The sequence below is a fragment of the Schistocerca americana genome, chromosome 4 (genome assembly GCF_021461395.2).
Source record: "Schistocerca americana isolate TAMUIC-IGC-003095 chromosome 4, iqSchAmer2.1, whole genome shotgun sequence".
NCBI lineage: Eukaryota > Metazoa > Arthropoda > Insecta > Orthoptera > Acrididae > Schistocerca > Schistocerca americana.
This window is the reverse complement of record NC_060122.1, coordinates 97,322,659-97,342,970: the sequence shown is the minus strand read 5'-3', so window position 1 is coordinate 97,342,970 and position 20,312 is coordinate 97,322,659. Positions and strand designations below refer to the sequence as shown.

General features: G+C 52.3%; 1 protein-coding gene across 6 annotated transcripts in view; it reads left to right on the top strand.

Annotated features, from left to right (window-relative positions):
• The window catches only part of LOC124612683 (la-related protein Larp4B), a 335,239-nt gene that overhangs the window by 194,653 nt on the left and 120,274 nt on the right, over positions 1–20,312 (top strand). For all 6 annotated transcript variants that reach the window (XM_047141018.1, XM_047141016.1, XM_047141012.1 and 3 more), the window contains exon 2: positions 3,778–3,904. In XM_047141018.1, coding sequence (XP_046996974.1) covers positions 3,778–3,904 — 127 coding nt within the window. The remainder of the gene's footprint in view (positions 1–3,777; positions 3,905–20,312) is intronic.

The following is a 20,312-nucleotide window of genomic DNA, read 5'->3' as shown; positions in this document are numbered from 1 at the left end:
ATAGTTGCTGAACAGTTCAGAGAAAATTTGTCTCGTAACAAATAAATACCCCACCCATACGGTTATAGTTGGTGGGGACTTCAACCTTACCTCGATAGGTTGGCAAAAATACTTGTTCAAAACCGGTGGTAGGCAGAAAACATCTTCCGAGATTGTCCTAAATGCTTTCTCCGAAAATTATTTCGAGCAGTTAGTCCGCGAACCAACGCGAATTGTAAATGGTTGCGAAAACACACTTGACCTCTTAGCCACAAACAATCCAGAGCTAATATAGAGCATCATGACTGATACAGGGATTAGTGATCACAAGGTCGTTGTAGCTAGGCTCAATACAGTTTCTTCCAAATCCACCAGAAACAAACGCAAAATAATTTTATTTAAAAAAAGGGATAAAGTGTCACTAGAAGCTTTCCTAAGAGACAATCTCCATTCCTTCCGAACTGACTATGCAAATGTAGACGAGATGTGGCTCAAATTCAGAGATATAGTAGCAACAGCAATTGAGAGATTCATACCTCATAAATTGGTAAGAGATAGAACTGATCCCCTGTGGTACGTCAGAAGAACGCGAAATACCGAAGATCGGCTAAAATTTACAGACGCGCGAAATTTGGCACGGACTTCAATGCGAGATGCCTTTAATAGGTTCCACAACGAAACATTGTCTCGAAATTTGGTAGAAAATCCGAAGAAATTCTGGTCGTATGTAAAGTTCACAAGCGGCAAGACGCAGTCAATACCTTCGCTGCGCAGTTACCGACGACTGTGCCGCTAAAGCGGAGTTATTGAATGCAGTTTTCCAAAATTCCTTCACCAGGGAAGAGGAATGGAATATTCCAGAATTTGAAACAGGAACAGCTGCTAGCATGAGTTTCTTAGAAGTAGAAACCTTAGGGGTTGCGAAGCAACTCAAATCGCTTGATACGGGCAAGTCTTCACGTCCAGATTGTATACCGATTAGGTTCCTTTCAGATTACGCTGATGCAATAGCTCCCTACTTGGCAATCATATACAACCGCTCGCTCACCGATAGATCTGTACCTACAGACTGGAAAATTGCGCAGGTCGCACCAGTGTTTAAGAAGGGTAGTAGGAGTAATCCATCGAACTACAGACCTATATCATTGACGTCGGTTTGCAGTAGGGTTTCAGAGCATATAATGTATTCGAACATTACGTATCAATAGATCGTTCTCTTCGAGGTGATTCATAATCACCATGGTTTCTGAAAACATCGTTCTTGTGCAACGCAGCTAGCTCTTTATTCGCACGAAGTAATGGCCGCTATCGACAGGGGATCTCAGGTCGATTCCGTATTTCTGGATTTCCGGAAAGCTTTTGACACCGTTCCTCACAAGAGACTTCTAATCAAGTTGGGCCTATGGGGTATCGTCTGTTGTGAGACTGGATTCGTGATTTCCCGTCGGGAAGGTCGCAGTTCGTAGTAATAGACGGCAAATCATCGAGTAAAACTGGAGTAATATCAGGTGTTCCCCAGGGAAGCGTCCTGGAACCTGCTGTTCGTGATCTATATAAATGATCTGGATGACAATCTGAGCAGTTCTCTTAGGTTGTTCGCAGATGATGCTGTAATTTACCGTCTAGTAAGGTAATCCGAAGACCAGTATCAGTTGCAAAGTGATTTAGAAAAGATTGCTGTATGGTGTGGCAGGTTGCAGTTGACGCTAAATAACGAAAAGTGTGAGGTGATCCACATGAGTTCCAAAAGAAATCCGTTGGAATTCGATTACTCGTTAAATAGTAAAATTCTCAAGGCTGTCAATTCAAGTAAGTACCTGGGTGTTAAAATTACGAACAACTTCAGTTGGAAAGACCACATAGATAATATTGTGGAGAAGGCGAGCCAAAGGCTGCATTTCATTGGCAGGACACTTAGAAGATGCAAGAAGTCCACTAAAGAGACAGCTTACACTACACTCGTTCGTCCTCTGTTAGAATATTGCTGCGCGGTGTGGGGTCCTTATCAGGTGGGATTGACGGAGGACGTCGAAAGGGTGCAAAAAAGGGCAGCTCGTTTTGTATTATCACGTAATAGGGGGGAGAGTGTGGCAGATATGATACCCGAGTTGGGATGGAAGCCATTAAAGCAAAGACGTATTTCGTCGCGGCGAGATCTATTTACGAAATTTCAGTCACCAACTTTCTCTTCCGAATGCGAAAACATTTTATTGAGCCCAACCTACATTGGTAGGAATGATTATCAAAATAAAATAAGGGAAATCGGAGCTCGAACAGAAAGGTTTAGGTGTTCGTTTTCCCGCGCGCTGTTCGGGAGTGGAATGGTAGAGAGATAGTATGATTGTGGTTCGATGAACCCTCTGCAAAGCACTTAAATGTGGATTGCAGAGTAGTCATGTAGATGTAGTTGCTGGTCACGGAGGGCGAGGTAATCTGAAGGCGGTTCGGCAGAGCTCCGTGATTTGCAGTGGTCGGGGAGACCATCCACGGCTGTCACACCAGACATGTTGCAGCGAGCTGATGTCATTCGAGAGGACAGACGGATTGAGACTCGGCAGTTGGCGCTACGTCCGTCAATCAGAAAAGGAAGTGCAGATGCAATTATTCGCAATCTTTCATACTCAAAAGGGTGTGCACCATGGGTGTCCAACAGAGGATCACATCGCACAGAAAAACATGATTCGTTGCAACGTTTTGAAGCTCAGGGTGAGGGCGTCTTGTCCCGGATTGTGGCAGTTAGTGAAAATTGGCTTCGCCATTCCATCGACTGTTGTTTTGTTTCGGGATCAAAATGGTGCTGTTTCCACTCCCCACAGAAGAAATTCAAAGCAACTGCTTCCACCGATAAGGTTATGATCACCGTGTTCTGGGACTGAAGGTGGGATTCACACTGTGATGCCAGTAGGCGCTCCATAATTCAAAAGCATATGTCAACACCTTAACAAAACTCAAAACATGCTTCTGGAGCCTGGGAACCCAGGAGATGGTTTTGGTGCAACATGATAACGCTTAGCCCCACCCAAGTCTGTGGCCTGCTGAACAAATTGCAAAACAGCATTGGACAGTGTTACCCCAGCTATCTTACAGCCCTGACCTAGCCCCCTTGGACTTCCATTTTAAAGGATGCCATTTCTGGAAGACATTTTGAGGGCGATGAGGGGGTGATTCACACAGTGAAGCACTGGCTCCGCCACCAGGACAAGGATTGGTACCGACAGGGCTTACAGGCCCCTGTTTTCGGCTGGTGGAAGGCCGTAGAATGGGATGGAGATTACATGGGAAAATATGGTGTGTGTGTGTGTGTGTGTGTGTGTGTGTGTGTGTGTGTGTGTGTGTGTGTGTGAGATTCTCATTATGTTCAATAAAGAAATATTGAAGAGAGAAAATGTGGCGCAGTACTTACTGGGCAACCCTCACATCGTTTTACTTAAACAACGTGCATTATATTACGTGACTAAGCACTAACACTAACAAAGTGCAAATATGTCAAGTTGCCTGATTCAAATGTCTTCGAAGCTACCACATAAGCCGAAAAGTTAGTTCCCTTCTTTTACATCTCTAAACTCTGACCAGGACATTCTCCTTTTCTATGCTATGATAAAATTTTTCATTTTGGTACAAAAGTAATTTCAAAAAGCAGCTGTTGCACACCATTGTTTAGAATACCATAAACTGTTAGTGTCATAAGACTACAGAGCATGCAGCAATAAATATTACCTAATTGTTACAGAGAGATGTTAAATAATAGTACTGAATCACTTTTAGCAGTGAGATATAACCATTGTTCCTGCCTTCCAGGTGACTCCTAGTCCCAGTAATGCGGCACTCAATCCAAATGCGGATGTATTTGAAAACAAGGCTGTTGAAGGAACGTCTGATGGATCCATTTGGAGTTACTCAGATGTCGACTACCCTACAGAGGATGGTAAGATACATTGCATATGCAGTCATTTACGTTTCCTTTCACAAAATGTAACTTGGCAGATAGTAAAACGTTTAAATTATAACTCATGGGCTATGCAGGTTCACTGCTCCAGAGAAAATTGTCCTAAAGTCTCAAGTCGGTCGGTTTCACCTGTAACAAGTCATATTGTATGAAATATGCCTAGCTGAGCTGTTGAGTGATTCCACATTGCTGTGGGACCTCACAACTTCAGGCACTAACTGTCCTTAATTCCTGAGAAAATAAGTGTCTCAATGCCAGTAAGGAAAAAACTAATAAGCATTGCGCTTCAGACAACTTAACTATGTACATGATCTTCTCACCTACTGAGCAATCATGTACACTCATCAAAATACTGTAATTTTATATATATCAAAAGTATCACATTATCTACTTCAGGGATGGGGCCATTAATCGGCACTTTAAGAGAGCCTGTCAGGAAATTTCTAGCAGTTTCTTAGTGCAATTACTTTATTTAGATGCCAGCTTCCAACAGCTGTTACTGTTGTATATACAAGGGTTCAAATCTGTTAAACTTGTGTTACTTCACTCCACATTATCCTGTCATTGGCTATTTAACCTATAGACTGCTTACAGAGTGTCACATTCATAAGACCCCGCCAGTGACAGGATTTAGTATAGTGTGAAATGCAAAGACAGTCGAAAGTTTGCTTGTATTCCAGGCCTGATGTCTGCTTATGAAATTATAGTAACTAGCAAAGATAAAGGCAGCTGAAAAGTAACGTGACAAGCTACAGGTGAATAAAGTTGATCCACACACAGTGAAAGTACGATGTAATAAATGCAGTTACTGGTGATAAAGGGTGATCTGAACCTACACTCTACGAGTGGATGAAGTTGCAAAGTTCAAGTAGCTGAAAGCAGTTTACCACACACACAGCATGTACTAGGATTTCAAGAATATCCAAACAGATCTCACTGGCAAAATAGCTGATATCTGAAGATGTCACATATAACAAAGAGCAAATTCACTCACATCATAGTGCTACTTGGCAAGAAATGAAACCACTAAAATTTGGATGGATATAAGTAAATTCATAGTTTAGAAAAAGACAATTTTTTGATCTGTCAGGCATAGATACGAAAAGAAATCGTGGTGAACTGCACCAAACTAATCATCGGTGACTGGGATCAAATAAAGGAGAATCAATACACGGAATGCACTGCATGTGACTGGCTGTGTAAACAGACTGCAACCAGTTGAATGTAGTCAGTAGGAGAGGAAGTGTCACAGCACAATTGAGCGAAGTGTAAACATCAAGATCTGCTACAAATTGGTGAAGACTACAATGAGACACATGGAATGTTGGTGCTGGTGTAGGGGATGGGAGCTATAAGCAGGAAATGTGTTTACAAATAGTTTGAACGCTTCGATGAAGTGAAGGAAACAATTGAGGATGAGCCACATTTAGGTCAGCCATCGACAAGCAGAACCTCACAGAAGATCGAGAAAGTGTGACAAATGCTGGCCCAAGATCGGTGGCGGACTCTGTGATTGCATTGGAATTGGGCATTAGCAAAGACACAGTGCACACCATCGTCGACAATGATTTGGTTAAGTGAAAGACCTGCTCCTGATTTGCGCCGCACGAGCTCACTGACGAGCAGAAAGCAAAATGGAAACGGCTAGTCATTTCATTTCCATGTGTGACCACTATCCACTGCTTCTGGACACTGTCACAGGAGGCGAGACCTGGTGCTACCGGTTCGCTCTGGAATCAAAATGGCAATCGATGTCATTGTGTTCACCATCTCCCCAGAAAAAAAAAGAAAAAAGCGATCTGCAGAAATCCAAGGTGAAAACACTGTTTATCGCCTTCTTCGACAACAGCGGCATCTGAACCAACTGCTACAGCAAATGCGGCAGGTTCGGCCAGAGTTGCAGAGTACTGGAAAATGGATGTTGCTCCAGACAACACCCCTGCCCTAGCACACTGCACAATCCGTGTGCGCCAATTCCTGCCACAGGAGATGGCAACTGTTCGTGAACACATTGTCAGAAGTCTGTTGTGGCAGGCAGCAACAATTTTTGAAGGGCAATAAATAACATTTTTTGTATCTTTTGTTTTGTTTGTTGTCTGGTAGCATTCACTGAACTTTTTAGACACCACATATGTTGTTTCTTCTTCTCTTTCACATGTTGATTGGGCAGGGTACAGAATGAGAGCAGGCTTCTGGAAGATCTGGAACCAAAAGAGCAGGCGACCTTGGGGTACACAGACTCACTCTCTCTCGTGGCCAAGCCGTCTTAACAGGCCTCCGATCTGAGAGGCACCAGAGGAGGGGTAGCGGCTCCCAGAGAGGGAGGGGGGGGAGGATAAGGGGGAGGGACCAGGGTGAGGAACAGGGAGGGGGTAGAATGTAATAGAGGCAATAGAAGAAGTCATCAGCACAGGATGAAGTCCATCTGAGGAGTCTCAGTTTTCAAGATAAATGATCCGTGATGGTATCCCTTTTCTTTTCTTATAAGTAGGGCAATCTGGCACGTGTGGAGAGTGACGGTCATGACAATTTACACACAAGAGTGGCAGAACATCCCAGCAGAGGGTGTCTACAGTCACCACATCAGGAAGAGACACCTGAAACGCAAGCACCGAAAGCACGTCATGGGTGGCGGGATGTGCTGCTTAACGTTACACCAGTGATACATAACTCTGAACCTCTCTGGAAGGTTATTTCCCTTGAAAGCCGGAACAACAGACTGGCATCAGTGCAGTTTTCCTTAAAACCTTTCTGTAGACACCAAACAAAATGAATGCCCCTTTCGATCCAGATTGGCCCAGTGTTCATCAGTTAGATGAAATCCCTATGAAAAAGGACATCACCAAAATGATCACAAGCACGAAGAGCTGCAGACTGGATGGCAGTAGCAGTTTTTATTGACAGGTGACCTGACCTCATCTTGCTGAGATACTTTACTTCATCAGACTTATGTTCGATATTTTCCACAAAAAATAACACCTTTGTGGCAGTGATGTATCCCTGTCCATCCTAACATAGGCCAGGTAGTGGGGTATGTGTTTCACCCGAAGCTTGGCCCTCTTCCCAGGATGTAGCCAGGGAAGCTAAGGCCACAGTGTCTTAAGAAGCAGCACTTTATCTGTTTTCACTCTAGGAGAAAGCCATAGGAGAGCGGCCGTATTTCTGAAGCTTGATACACTTAATGTGTGAAGCATCTGCCCTGATACGATGAAATCGTATCAGGGCTTACTCACATAGGTCTCAGCCACGGCAAGAGCTGCCTGGCTCTGTGGCTGTTGACAGGAGTTCTGCTTCTTGGGAATGACGAGCAACCTCTCCTTGGCACACATGGGAGACAACAGCTCAGGTATCAAGTGTGATCCCTGTGTTGTCCAGGAGCTCAGACAGATGGGTAACCTCTCTGAGTATCTATACATGCTGGCGGCAACAGTGTGGAGGGGGGCTACGGCAGGAAATACGGAGGGGAAAGGAAAGAACGCTGTAGATGTTGGGGCGGGGGAGGGGAGAGAAGAGGCGGCGGGGGAGGGGGGAGAAGAGGCGGCGGGGGAGGGGAGAAGAGGCGGCGGGGGAGGGGAGAACGTGCAGAGTTGCCATTCAGATATGACACCGTTCACTGAAATTTTTTAGACACCACGTAAGTCCCAGGACAAGTGCCCATCCCCCACCCCCCCTGCACAGAGGTGCACTCTCTCCCCCCCCCCCCCCCTCCCAACCTGACTCTCATCTTATTCATGAATGTCACCCTGTCATTGTCTGTGATGAATGGTACACCACAATGTGATTGGCTCCAGGCCATTTGCCTCTCATTTGGATACCCACTCCATGATTGTTCAGTGGAACTGTAATGGATACTATGTCACCTGAGTTGCAATCCCTTATTGCCTTTCACTCGGCAGCTTGTGTTGTTCTCTATGAATCTCATTTTCCTGATTCTGTCATCGACCATTTGTTGGTTCTGTACTTTGCCGGTACTGGGCCGGCCCTTTGAGGGCTACTGGTGGCATCTGCATATATGAAGATATTATTAGTACATGGATCCCACTTTGTACCCCATTGGAAGAGATAGCCATTTGGGTCCACTTTGACTCTGTCATCAGTTTTCAGTCCCTGTATTCTGCCTGACAGGCTACCTACATATGATGCTCTAAGTGCCCTCTTCCAGCAACTCCCCCCTCCTTTCCTCCTCGTTGCATTTTAATGCCCATCTCTCTTTGTGGGTCAGTGTTTCATCTACTATGGGTCTCCTTATTGACAGGTTTCTTGTCGACCACAACCTGCACCTTCTTAATGATCATTCCCCTACGGACTGTAGTGCTGCATATGGCATTCTTCTGCAATTGATCTTTCACTTTCTTCTTCTCCCCTCCCCCCTCTTCTCCCCTCCCCCCTCTTCTCCCCTCCCCTCCCCCCTCTTCTCCCCTCCCCCGCCGCCTCTTCTCCCCTCCCCCGCCGCCTCTTCTCCCCTCCCCCGCCGCCTCTTCTCCCCCCTCCCCCGCCGCCGCCTCTTCTCCCCGCTCCCCCGCCGCCGCCTCTTCTCCCCGCTCCCCCGCCGCCGCCTCTTCTCCCCGCTCCCCCGCCGCCGCCTCTTCTCTCCGCTCCCCCGCCGCCGCCTCTTCTCTCCGCTCCCCCGCCGCCGCCTCTTCTCTCCGCTCCCCCGCCGCCGCCTCTTCTCTCCGCTCCCCCGCCGCCGCCTCTTCTCTCCGCTCCCCCGCCGCCGCCTCTTCTCTCCGCTCCCCCGCCGCCGCCTCTTCTCTCCGCTCCCCCGCCGCCGCCTCTTCTCTCCGCTCCCCCGCCGCCGCCTCTTCTCTTCTCTCCGCTCCCCCGCCGCCGCCTCTTCTCTTCTCTCCGCTCCCCCGCCGCCGCCTCTTCTCTTCTCTCCGCTCCCCCGCCGCCGCCTCTTCTCTTCTCTCCGCTCCCCCGCCGCCGCCTCTTCTCTTCTCTCCGCTCCCCCGCCGCCGCCTCTTCTCTTCTCTCCGCTCCCCCGCCGCCGCCTCTTCTCTTCTCTCCGCTCCCCCGCCGCCGCCTCTTCTCTTCTCTCCGCTCCCCCGCCGCCGCCTCTTCTCTTCTCTCCGCTCCCCCGCCGCCGCCTCTTCTCTTCTCTCCGCTCCCCCGCCGCCGCCTCTTCTCTTCTCTCCGCTCCCCCGCCGCCGCCTCTTCTCTTCTCTCCGCTCCCCCGCCGCCGCCTCTTCTCTTCTCTCCGCTCCCCCGCCGCCGCCTCTTCTCTTCTCTCCGCTCCCCCGCCGCCGCCTCTTCTCTTCTCTCCGCTCCCCCGCCGCCGCCTCTTCTCTTCTCTCCGCTCCCCCGCCGCCGCCTCTTCTCTTCTCTCCGCTCCCCCGCCGCCGCCTCTTCTCTTCTCTCCGCTCCCCCGCCGCCGCCTCTTCTCTTCTCTCCGCTCCCCCGCCGCCGCCTCTTCTCTTCTCTCCGCTCCCCCGCCGCCGCCTCTTCTCTTCTCTCCGCTCCCCCGCCGCCGCCTCTTCTCTTCTCTCCGCTCCCCCGCCGCCGCCTCTTCTCTTCTCTCCGCTCCCCCGCCGCCGCCTCTTCTCTTCTCTCCGCTCCCCCGCCGCCGCCTCTTCTCTTCTCTCCGCTCCCCCGCCGCCGCCTCTTCTCTTCTCTCCGCTCCCCCGCCGCCGCCTCTTCTCTTCTCTCCGCTCCCCCGCCGCCGCCTCTTCTCTTCTCTCCGCTCCCCCGCCGCCGCCTCTTCTCTTCTCTCCGCTCCCCCGCCGCCGCCTCTTCTCTTCTCTCCGCTCCCCCGCCGCCGCCTCTTCTCTTCTCTCCGCTCCCCCGCCGCCGCCTCTTCTCTTCTCTCCGCTCCCCCGCCGCCGCCTCTTCTCTTCTCTCCGCTCCCCCGCCGCCGCCTCTTCTCTTCTCTCCGCTCCCCCGCCGCCGCCTCTTCTCTTCTCTCCGCTCCCCCGCCGCCGCCTCTTCTCTTCTCTCCGCTCCCCCGCCGCCGCCTCTTCTCTTCTCTCCGCTCCCCCGCCGCCGCCTCTTCTCTTCTCTCCGCTCCCCCGCCGCCGCCTCTTCTCTTCTCTTCTCTCCGCTCCCCCGCCGCCGCCTCTTCTCTTCTCTTCTCTCCGCTCCCCCGCCGCCGCCTCTTCTCTTCTCTTCTCTCCGCTCCCCCGCCGCCGCCTCTTCTCTTCTCTTCTCTCCGCTCCCCCGCCGCCGCCTCTTCTCTTCTCTTCTCTCCGCTCCCCCGCCGCCGCCTCTTCTCTTCTCTTCTCTCCGCTCCCCCGCCGCCGCCTCTTCTCTTCTCTTCTCTCCGCTCCCCCGCCGCCGCCTCTTCTCTTCTCTTCTCTCCGCTCCCCCGCCGCCGCCTCTTCTCTTCTCTTCTCTCCGCTCCCCCGCCGCCGCCTCTTCTCTTCTCTTCTCTCCGCTCCCCCGCCGCCGCCTCTTCTCTTCTCTTCTCTCCGCTCCCCCGCCGCCGCCTCTTCTCTTCTCTTCTCTCCGCTCCCCCGCCGCCGCCTCTTCTCTTCTCTTCTCTTCTCTCCGCTCCCCCGCCGCCGCCTCTTCTCTTCTCTTCTCTTCTCTCCGCTCCCCCGCCGCCGCCTCTTCTCTTCTCTTCTCTTCTCTCCGCTCCCCCGCCGCCGCCTCTTCTCTTCTCTTCTCTTCTCTCCGCTCCCCCGCCGCCGCCTCTTCTCTTCTCTTCTCTTCTCTCCGCTCCCCCGCCGCCGCCTCTTCTCTTCTCTTCTCTTCTCTCCGCTCCCCCGCCGCCGCCTCTTCTCTTCTCTTCTCTTCTCTCCGCTCCCCCGCCGCCGCCTCTTCTCTTCTCTTCTCTTCTCTCCGCTCCCCCGCCGCCGCCTCTTCTCTTCTCTTCTCTTCTCTCCGCTCCCCCGCCGCCGCCTCTTCTCTTCTCTTCTCTTCTCTCCGCTCCCCCGCCGCCGCCTCTTCTCTTCTCTTCTCTTCTCTCCGCTCCCCCGCCGCCGCCTCTTCTCTTCTCTTCTCTTCTCTCCGCTCCCCCGCCGCCGCCTCTTCTCTTCTCTTCTCTTCTCTCCGCTCCCCCGCCGCCGCCTCTTCTCTTCTCTTCTCTTCTCTCCGCTCCCCCGCCGCCGCCTCTTCTCTTCTCTTCTCTTCTCTCCGCTCCCCCGCCGCCGCCTCTTCTCTTCTCTTCTCTTCTCTCCGCTCCCCCGCCGCCGCCTCTTCTCTTCTCTTCTCTTCTCTCCGCTCCCCCGCCGCCGCCTCTTCTCTTCTCTTCTCTTCTCTCCGCTCCCCCGCCGCCGCCTCTTCTCTTCTCTTCTCTTCTCTCCGCTCCCCCGCCGCCGCCTCTTCTCTTCTCTTCTCTTCTCTCCGCTCCCCCGCCGCCGCCTCTTCTCTTCTCTTCTCTTCTCTCCGCTCCCCCGCCGCCGCCTCTTCTCTTCTCTTCTCTTCTCTCCGCTCCCCCGCCGCCGCCTCTTCTCTTCTCTTCTCTTCTCTCCGCTCCCCCGCCGCCGCCTCTTCTCTTCTCTTCTCTTCTCTCCGCTCCCCCGCCGCCGCCTCTTCTCTTCTCTTCTCTTCTCTCCGCTCCCCCGCCGCCGCCTCTTCTCTTCTCTTCTCTTCTCTCCGCTCCCCCGCCGCCGCCTCTTCTCTTCTCTTCTCTTCTCTCCGCTCCCCCGCCGCCGCCTCTTCTCTTCTCTTCTCTTCTCTCCGCTCCCCCGCCGCCGCCTCTTCTCTTCTCTTCTCTTCTCTCCGCTCCCCCGCCGCCGCCTCTTCTCTTCTCTTCTCTTCTCTCCGCTCCCCCGCCGCCGCCTCTTCTCTTCTCTTCTCTTCTCTCCGCTCCCCCGCCGCCGCCTCTTCTCTTCTCTTCTCTTCTCTCCGCTCCCCCGCCGCCGCCTCTTCTCTTCTCTTCTCTTCTCTCCGCTCCCCCGCCGCCGCCTCTTCTCTTCTCTTCTCTTCTCTCCGCTCCCCCGCCGCCGCCTCTTCTCTTCTCTTCTCTTCTCTCCGCTCCCCCGCCGCCGCCTCTTCTCTTCTCTTCTCTTCTCTCCGCTCCCCCGCCGCCGCCTCTTCTCTTCTCTTCTCTTCTCTCCGCTCCCCCGCCGCCGCCTCTTCTCTTCTCTTCTCTTCTCTCCGCTCCCCCGCCGCCGCCTCTTCTCTTCTCTTCTCTTCTCTCCGCTCCCCCGCCGCCGCCTCTTCTCTTCTCTTCTCTTCTCTCCGCTCCCCCGCCGCCGCCTCTTCTCTTCTCTTCTCTTCTCTCCGCTCCCCCGCCGCCGCCTCTTCTCTTCTCTTCTCTTCTCTCCGCTCCCCCGCCGCCGCCTCTTCTCTTCTCTTCTCTTCTCTCCGCTCCCCCGCCGCCGCCTCTTCTCTTCTCTTCTCTTCTCTCCGCTCCCCCGCCGCCGCCTCTTCTCTTCTCTTCTCTTCTCTCCGCTCCCCCGCCGCCGCCTCTTCTCTTCTCTTCTCTTCTCTCCGCTCCCCCGCCGCCGCCTCTTCTCTTCTCTTCTCTTCTCTCCGCTCCCCCGCCGCCGCCTCTTCTCTTCTCTTCTCTTCTCTCCGCTCCCCCGCCGCCGCCTCTTCTCTTCTCTTCTCTTCTCTCCGCTCCCCCGCCGCCGCCTCTTCTCTTCTCTTCTCTCCGCTCCCCCGCCGCCGCCTCTTCCCTTCTCTTCTCTCCGCTCCCCCGCCGCCGCCTCTTCTCTTCTCTTCTCTCCGCTCCCCCGCCGCCGCCTCTTCTCTTCTCTTCTCTCCGCTCCCCCGCCGCCGCCTCTTCTCTTCTCTTCTCTCCGCTCCCCCGCCGCCGCCTCTTCTCTTCTCTTCTCTCCGCTCCCCCGCCGCCGCCTCTTCTCTTCTCTTCTCTCCGCTCCCCCGCCGCCGCCTCTTCTCTTCTCTTCTCTCCGCTCCCCCGCCGCCGCCTCTTCTCTTCTCTCCGCTCCCCCGCCGCCGCCTCTTCTCTTCTCTCCGCTCCCCCGCCGCCGCCTCTTCTCTTCTCTCCGCTCCCCCGCCGCCGCCTCTTCTCTTCTCTCCGCTCCCCCGCCGCCGCCTCTTCTCTTCTCTCCGCTCCCCCGCCGCCGCCTCTTCTCTTCCTCTCCCCCCCTCCTCTTCCTCTCCCCCCCTCCTCTTCCTCTCCCCCCCTCCTCTTCCTCTCCCCCCCTCCTCTTCCTCTCCCCCCCCTCCTCTTCCTCTCCCCCCCCTCCTCTTCCTCTCCCCCCCCTCCTCTTCCTCTCCCCCCCCTCCTCTTCCTCTCCCCCCCTCCTCTTCCTCTCCCCCCCTCCTCTTCCTCTCCCCCCCTCCTCTTCCTCTCCCCCCCTCCTCTTCCTCTCCCCCCCTCCTCTTCCTCTCCCCCCCTCCTCTTCCTCTCCCCCCCTCCTCTTCCTCTCCCCCCCTCCTCTTCCTCTCCCCCCCTCCTCTTCCTCTCCCCCCCTCCTCTTCCTCTCCCCCCCTCCTCTTCCTCTCCCCCCCTCCTCTTCCTCTCCCCCCCTCCTCTTCCTCTCCCCCCCTCCTCTTCCTCTCCCCCCCTCCTCTTCCTCTCCCCCCCTCCTCTTCCTCTCCCCCCCTCCTCTTCCTCTCCCCCCCTCCTCTTCCTCTCCCCCCCTCCTCTTCCTCTCCCCCCCTCCTCTTCCTCTCCCCCCCTCCTCTTCCTCTTCCCCCCCCTCTTCCTCTTCCCCCCCCCTCTTCCTCTTCCCCCCCCCTCTTCCTCTTCCCCCCCCCTCTTCCTCTTCCCCCCCCCTCTTCCTCTTCCCCCCCCCTCTTCCTCTTCCCCCCCCCTCTTCCTCTTCCCCCCCCTCTTCCTCTTCCCCCCCCCTCTTCCTCTTCCCCCCCCCTCTTCCTCTGGTCACCACAAGATGACCTGTGTGAAAGTGACCAGTTCCTGTAGATTCTCATTCCCTTCCCACCTCCAACTGACCAGGTTACCACAATGAGCTTTCCATCATGCTGATTCTACATCTACATACATACTCCGCAATCCACGATACGGTGTGTGGCGGAGGATACCTCGTACCACAACTAGCACCTTCTCTCCCTGCTCCACTCCCAAACAGAACGAGGGAAAAATGATTGCCTATATGCTTCTGTACGAGCCCTAATCTCTCTTATCTTTGTGGTCTTTCCACGAAATGTAAGTTGGCGGCAGTAAAATTGTACTGCAGTCAGCCTCAAATGCTGGTTCTCTAAATTTCCTCAGTAGCGATTCCCGAAAAGAACGCCTCTGCTCTAGACTCCCACCCGATTCCTGAAGCATTTCCGTAACACCCGCGTGATGATCAAACCTAGCAGTAACAAATCTAGCAGTCCACCTCTGAATTGCTTCTATGTCCTCCCTCAATCCGACCTGGTAGGGATCCCAAACGCTCGAGCAGTACTCAAGAATAGGTCGTATTAGTTTTTTTATAAGTGGTCTCCTTTACAGATGAACCACATCTTCCCAAATTTCTACCAATGAACCGAAGAAGGCTATCCGCCTTCCCCACAACTGCCATTACATGCTTGTCCCACTGCTTATCGCTCTGCAATGTTATGCCCAAATATTTAATCGATGTGACTGTGTCAAACTTCACTACTAATGGAGTATTTAACATTACAGGATTCTTTTTCCTATTCATCTGCATTAATTTACATTTATCTATAGAGTTAGCTGCCATTCTTTATACCAGTCACAAATCCTGCCTAAGTCATCTTGTATCCTCCTACAGTCACTCAATGACGACACCTTCCCGTACACCACAGCATCATCAGCAAACAGCCGCACATTGCTATCCATCCTATCCAAAAGATCATTTATGTAGATAGAAAAGAACAGCGGACGTACCACTCTTCCCTGGGGCACTCCAGATGATATCCTAATCTCCGATGAACACTCACCATCGAGGACAACGTACTGGGTTCTATTACAGGGCTATTACAAATTATTGAAGTGATTTCATAAATTCACTGTAGCTCCATTCAATGACATATGGTCACGACACACTACAGATACGTAGAAAAACTCAAAGTTTTGTTCGGCTGAAGCCGCACTTCAGGTTATTGCCGCCAGTGCGCTCGAGAGCGCAGTGAGACAAAATGGCGACAGGAGCCGAGAAAGCGAGTGTTGTGCTTCAAATGCACTCAGATCAGTCAGTCATAACAGTGTAACGACACTTCAGGACGAAGTTCAACAAAGATCCACCAACTGCTATTCCATCCGGCGATGGTATGCGCAGTTCAAAGCTCCTGGATGCCTCTGTAAGGGGAAATCAACGGGTCGGCCTGCAGTGAGCGAAGAAACGGTTGAACGCGTGCGGGCAAGTTTCACGCGTAGCCCGCGGAAGTCGACGAATAAAGCAAGCAGGGAGCTAAACATACCACAGCCGACGGTTTGGAAAATGTTAGCTAAAGCAGAAGCCTTACCGTTGACAATTGCTACAAGCCGTGACACCCGATGACAAAGTCAACGCTTTGAATTTTCGGTGCGGTTGCAACAGTTCATGGAAGAGGATGCGTTCAGTGCGAAACTTGTATTCAGTGAAGAAGCAACATTTTTTCTTAATGGTGAAGTGAACAGACACAATGTGCGAATCTGGGCGGTAGAGAGAGGGGAGAAGAGGGGGGGAGGGGAGAAGAGGGGGGAGGGGAGTAGAGCAAATTCGCAATTCACCAAAAGTTAACGTGTTTTGTGCAATCTCACGGTTCAAAGTTTACAGCCCCTTTTTCTTCTGCGAAACAAACGTTACAAGACACGTGTATCTGGACATGCTGGAAAATTAGCTCTTGCCACAACTGGAGACCGACAGCGCCGACTTCATCTTTCAACAGGATGGTGCTCCACCGTACTACCATCATGATGATCGGCATTTCTTAAACAGGAGATTGGAAAACCGATGGATCGGTCGTGGTGGAGATCATGATCAGCAATTCATGTCATGGCCTCCACGCTCTCCCGACTTAACCCCATGCGATTTCTTTCTGTGGGGTTATGTGAAAGATTCAGTGTTTAAACCTCCTCTACCAAGAAACGCGCCAGAACTGCGAGCTCGCATCAACGATGCTGTTGAAATCATTGATGAGGACATGCTGCGCCGAGTGTGGGAGGAACTTGATTATCGGCTTGATATCTGCCGAATCACTAAAGGGGCACATATCGAACATTTGTGAATGCCTAAAAAATCTTTTTGAGTTTTTGTATGTGTGTGCAAAGCATTGTGAAAATATCTCAAATAATAAAGTTATTGTAGAGCGGTGAAATCGCTTCAATCATTTGTAATAACCCTGTACTTAAGACGTCTTTGAGCCATTCACATACTTGGGAACCAATCCCATATGCTCGTGTCTTAGTTAGGAGTCTGCAGTGGGGCACAGATTCAAACACTTTCCGGAAGTCAAGGAATATGGCATCAGTCCGATACCCTTCATCCATGGTTTGCAAGATACCGTGTGAAAAAAGGACGAGTTGCATTTCGCAGGAGCAATGCTTTCTAAAGCTGTGCTGATGCATGGACAGCAACTTCTGTCTCCCCCCCCAGGGGATTCAAAACTCTTTTGTGGATACGTGCGTAGTGAGCACGGGACACCGAGTTAATGTGGCCCTCCTTCCTTTCCGCGCTGCGTACCTTCCTTTTCCGCATCCTTCCTTTTCCGCATCCTTCCCCATCCCCTATCTTCGCCCCCCCCCCCTCACCTCCGCCTCTTTCCTTCCCTTTCTCCCTCTCTGGGAGTGTGTTTTGTGCTTACGTCTGGAGACGGACGCTCGAAAATCTGACACATTCCTCGCTTTCTCTGCTTGCAAGTCTTAGTCCTTCTCTTTTCCTTACCTCTCCTCTCCCCCCTTTCCCTTTTCCCTTTCCCCCCCTTTTCCCTTTCCTGTGCGTGTCTGAAGGCCGACCCACGAGTTTCCATGTGCAGCCAGTGACGGGGTAACGCGTAATTCCCCGCCCCAGGTAGACAGGTAGGACACGTACGTACCCCCTGGTAACGGCCAGGGCCAGGGAGGGGTGATTACCAGAGCTGATAACTTCCGAAAGTGCCGATTGGTCCCTCCGTCCGTCCGTTTGTCGGAAGGTGTGACCTGAGGTGTGAACAATCACCTATGGCGGGAGTGCCCTCAGAGAGGGCCCCCACAAGGGAGGAGCGCGCCATCGGCGACGCCAGTAATCATGGGGGATTCTTCCGCAATGGTTTCCTCATCTTCCACTGTCTGCTCACAAGCGTAAGTTCACTGAGTCTCAGCCACAGACAGTAATTCCATCGTTGCCACAGTTCCTTGTTGTTTCTCGGTCTGACGAAGGTCACGACTTCTCCACGTCAACCCTTTCATTATTCAGAAAGGTGTCGACGCAATTGCAGGTCCTGTAAAGTCTTGTTCCAGATTACGAAATGGCACCTTGCTGTTAGAAACAGTGCCCTACAGGCACAAAAATTGCTGCGTACTTCACTGCTACACACCTTACCTGTCCGGGTGGAAGCACACCACACTTCAAATTCCTCATGTGGGGTCGTTTATACACGCTCCCTCGACGGATTATCTGACGAGGAAATTCAGCACTACCTGTCTAACCAGGGCTGTTCATAGTCATGAAAAGGGTTGACATGAACATCATTCTGACCCGTACTGTCTTCTTGACATTAGACAGAGTTAGACTCCCATCGAACATAAAAGCGGGCTATGAGACAATATCCGTTCACCCTTACATCCCAAACCCTACGTGTTGCTATCGGTGTCAGCAGTTCAATTATACCAGCCAGTCCTGTTCCCATCCGGCCAAATGTGTTACGTGTGACAAGGATGCCCATGAGGGTGCTTGTCCACCTCCATCCCCTCGCTGCATCAACTGTATGGGTGATCACGCTGCTTCCTCTAGAGATCGCCCCATTTTTCAAGACGAAAAGCTTATTCAAGAAATCAGAGTGAAAGAAAAGATGTCGACCTTTGCTGCTCGAAAATTATTCGCCAGTCGAAAGCCCACTGTGCCTCAGACTGGTAAATACAGCACTGTCCGTGCCTCTCCTCGGCCAACAAAGGAGGCAGCCACGCAAACTTGTGATCTCACCTTTAGTGCAACAGTCGTCAGATCGGCCAGCGCAAAGATCGCCCGTACAACCTCCCCACTCTCGCCTGCTCACACTCTGGCTCGCCCTTCATCGGGTTCTGCTAAATCTCGAGCCCAAAAGTCAGACACCCGGACTTCCAAAAAAAAGAGCCTACTCGTGAAGATTTTTTACGTACCCCAACTTCACAACATTCGGTTCGCCCTCCTCCTAAACATCCTGTTTCCAAGAAGGCTAATAAGAAACCCAGTTCCTCTCCTTCTCCGCCACGGTGTGTATCATCTACAGCATCACCTGGCGGTAGCCGCCGTTGGCTGTCTGTGTTGCCGAGGCGCACTGCTGGCGGCCGATCAACCGATCGATCGCTGGTGTCAGGAGCTGCTCCTGAACAACCTATGGATCAGAATCTTCAGCCTTCGGCTGCATGCCGTTCCACGCTGTCAGTCGCAAGCTCTGAGCAGTCGTTGAGTTGAGGGCAACCTTGGTCCTATTCTTCCATTTTCTGTCGACCCTATGTCGGTTATCCATTGGAATATCCGCGGCATTAGAGCCAATCGGGATGAATTGTCGGTTCTCTTACGATCCTACTCGCCGGTCATCTTCTGTCTTCAGGAAACAAAGCTGCGTCCCCATGACCGCTTTGTTCTCCCTCATTTTCAGTCCGTCTGATACGATCTCCCCTCTGTTGAAGGCACTCCAGCACATGGACTCATGATTCATGATTCTTCTCCATGAAACTCTCCATTATCACCCAATCCATTTAAACACTTCCTTCCAAGCTGTTGCCGTCCGTCTTTCCCTTTCCGGATACACGTTCTCTCTTTGTACTGTATACATTCCATCGTCCACACCAATGGCACGAGCTGATCTCCTTCATCTTCTTGGTCAGCTTCCGGCCCCCTGTTTGCTGGTTGGGGACTTCAATGCCCACCACCCGCTTTCGGAATCCACATTCTGGTCCTTGTGGCTCACTATTGATAGACGTCTTCCACCAAGCAGATCTTGTTTGCCTCAACACTGGGTACCCTACATTTTTGTCTGCCTCCATAACAAATTTCTCTCATTTGGACCTTTCGGTCGGTACTGTTCCACTAGCTCGGTGCTTCGAATGGTTCGCCCTTGCTGACACGCACTCGAGTGACCACTTTCCATGTGTCCTTAGATTGCAGCCACAACTACCATATATGCGCCCAAGACGCTGGAAGTTTGACCAAGCCGATTTGACACTTTTTTCGTCTCTAGCGACATTCGATGACCGTCACTTTCCTAGCGTCGACGATCGGGTCACTCATATTACAGAAGTTATTCTTACAGCTGCGGAACGTTCAATACCTCGCACCTCCGAATTGCCCCGGCGCCCCCCGGTTCCTTGGTGGCACGAGGCATGCCATGTCGCAATACGTGAGCGGCGACGTGCTCTTCGCGTTTTCAGACACCATCCTACTTTGGCCAACTGTATCTGCTATAAGCAGTTCCGAGCGTGATGCTGTTGCGTCGTCCGCGATAGCAAGAAGGCAAGCTGGGACTTCTTTAGTAGCTCATTTAACACCTTCACTCCCTCCTCGCAAGTTTGGAGTTGGATTCGATGCTTATCTGGCGTGCCTAGTTTCTCCCCGGTCTCTGGGCTCACTGTACGAATGATACATTAGTGGACCCCGTCGCAATTTCTAACTCATTGGGTCAACACTTTGCTGAGATTTCGAGCTCTTCAAATTACCCGTCAGCATTTCTCCTGAAGAAACGTGCAGCGGAAATGCAACCTTTTGCCTTCTCCTCTCAAAATCGCGAAAGCTATAATACTGTTTTCTCCATGCGGGAACTCCAACATGCACTATCTTCTTCTCGCTCCTCTGCCCCAGGACCAGATGATATTCACATCCAAATCTTGCTGCATTTATCATACCATAGTCTGTGTTACTTCCTTCATCTTTATAATCGAATTTGGACCGACAGTACTTTTCCCAGACGATGGCGGGAAGCTATCGTCGTTCCTGTTCCGAAACCTGGAAAGGACAAACATCTCCCCTCTAGCTATCGCTCCATTTCTCTCACGAGTAGTGTGTGTAAGGTTTTGGAGCGTATGGTGAATTGCCGTTTAGCCTGGTGGCTGGAGTCCCGCAGTCTTTTAACACCTGCCCAATGCGGTTTCCGAAAGCATCGTTCTGCAGTTGACCATCTTGTTGTTCTCTCCACTTACATCATGAACAATTTTCTCCAGAAACGCCAAACAGTAGCGATATTTTTTGATCTGGAGAGAGCATACGATACCTGTTAGAGAACAGGCATCCTCGGTACACCTCTTGGGGGGCTTTAGAGGTCAGCTGGCCCTTTTTCTTCGTGAATTTATGGCAGAGTGCACATTTAGAGGGCGGGTGAACGCTACTCTCTTCCGTACTTTCTCCCAAGAAAACGGGGTACCCCAGGGTTCCGTGCTAAGTGTTGTACTGTTCGTCATTGCCATAAATCC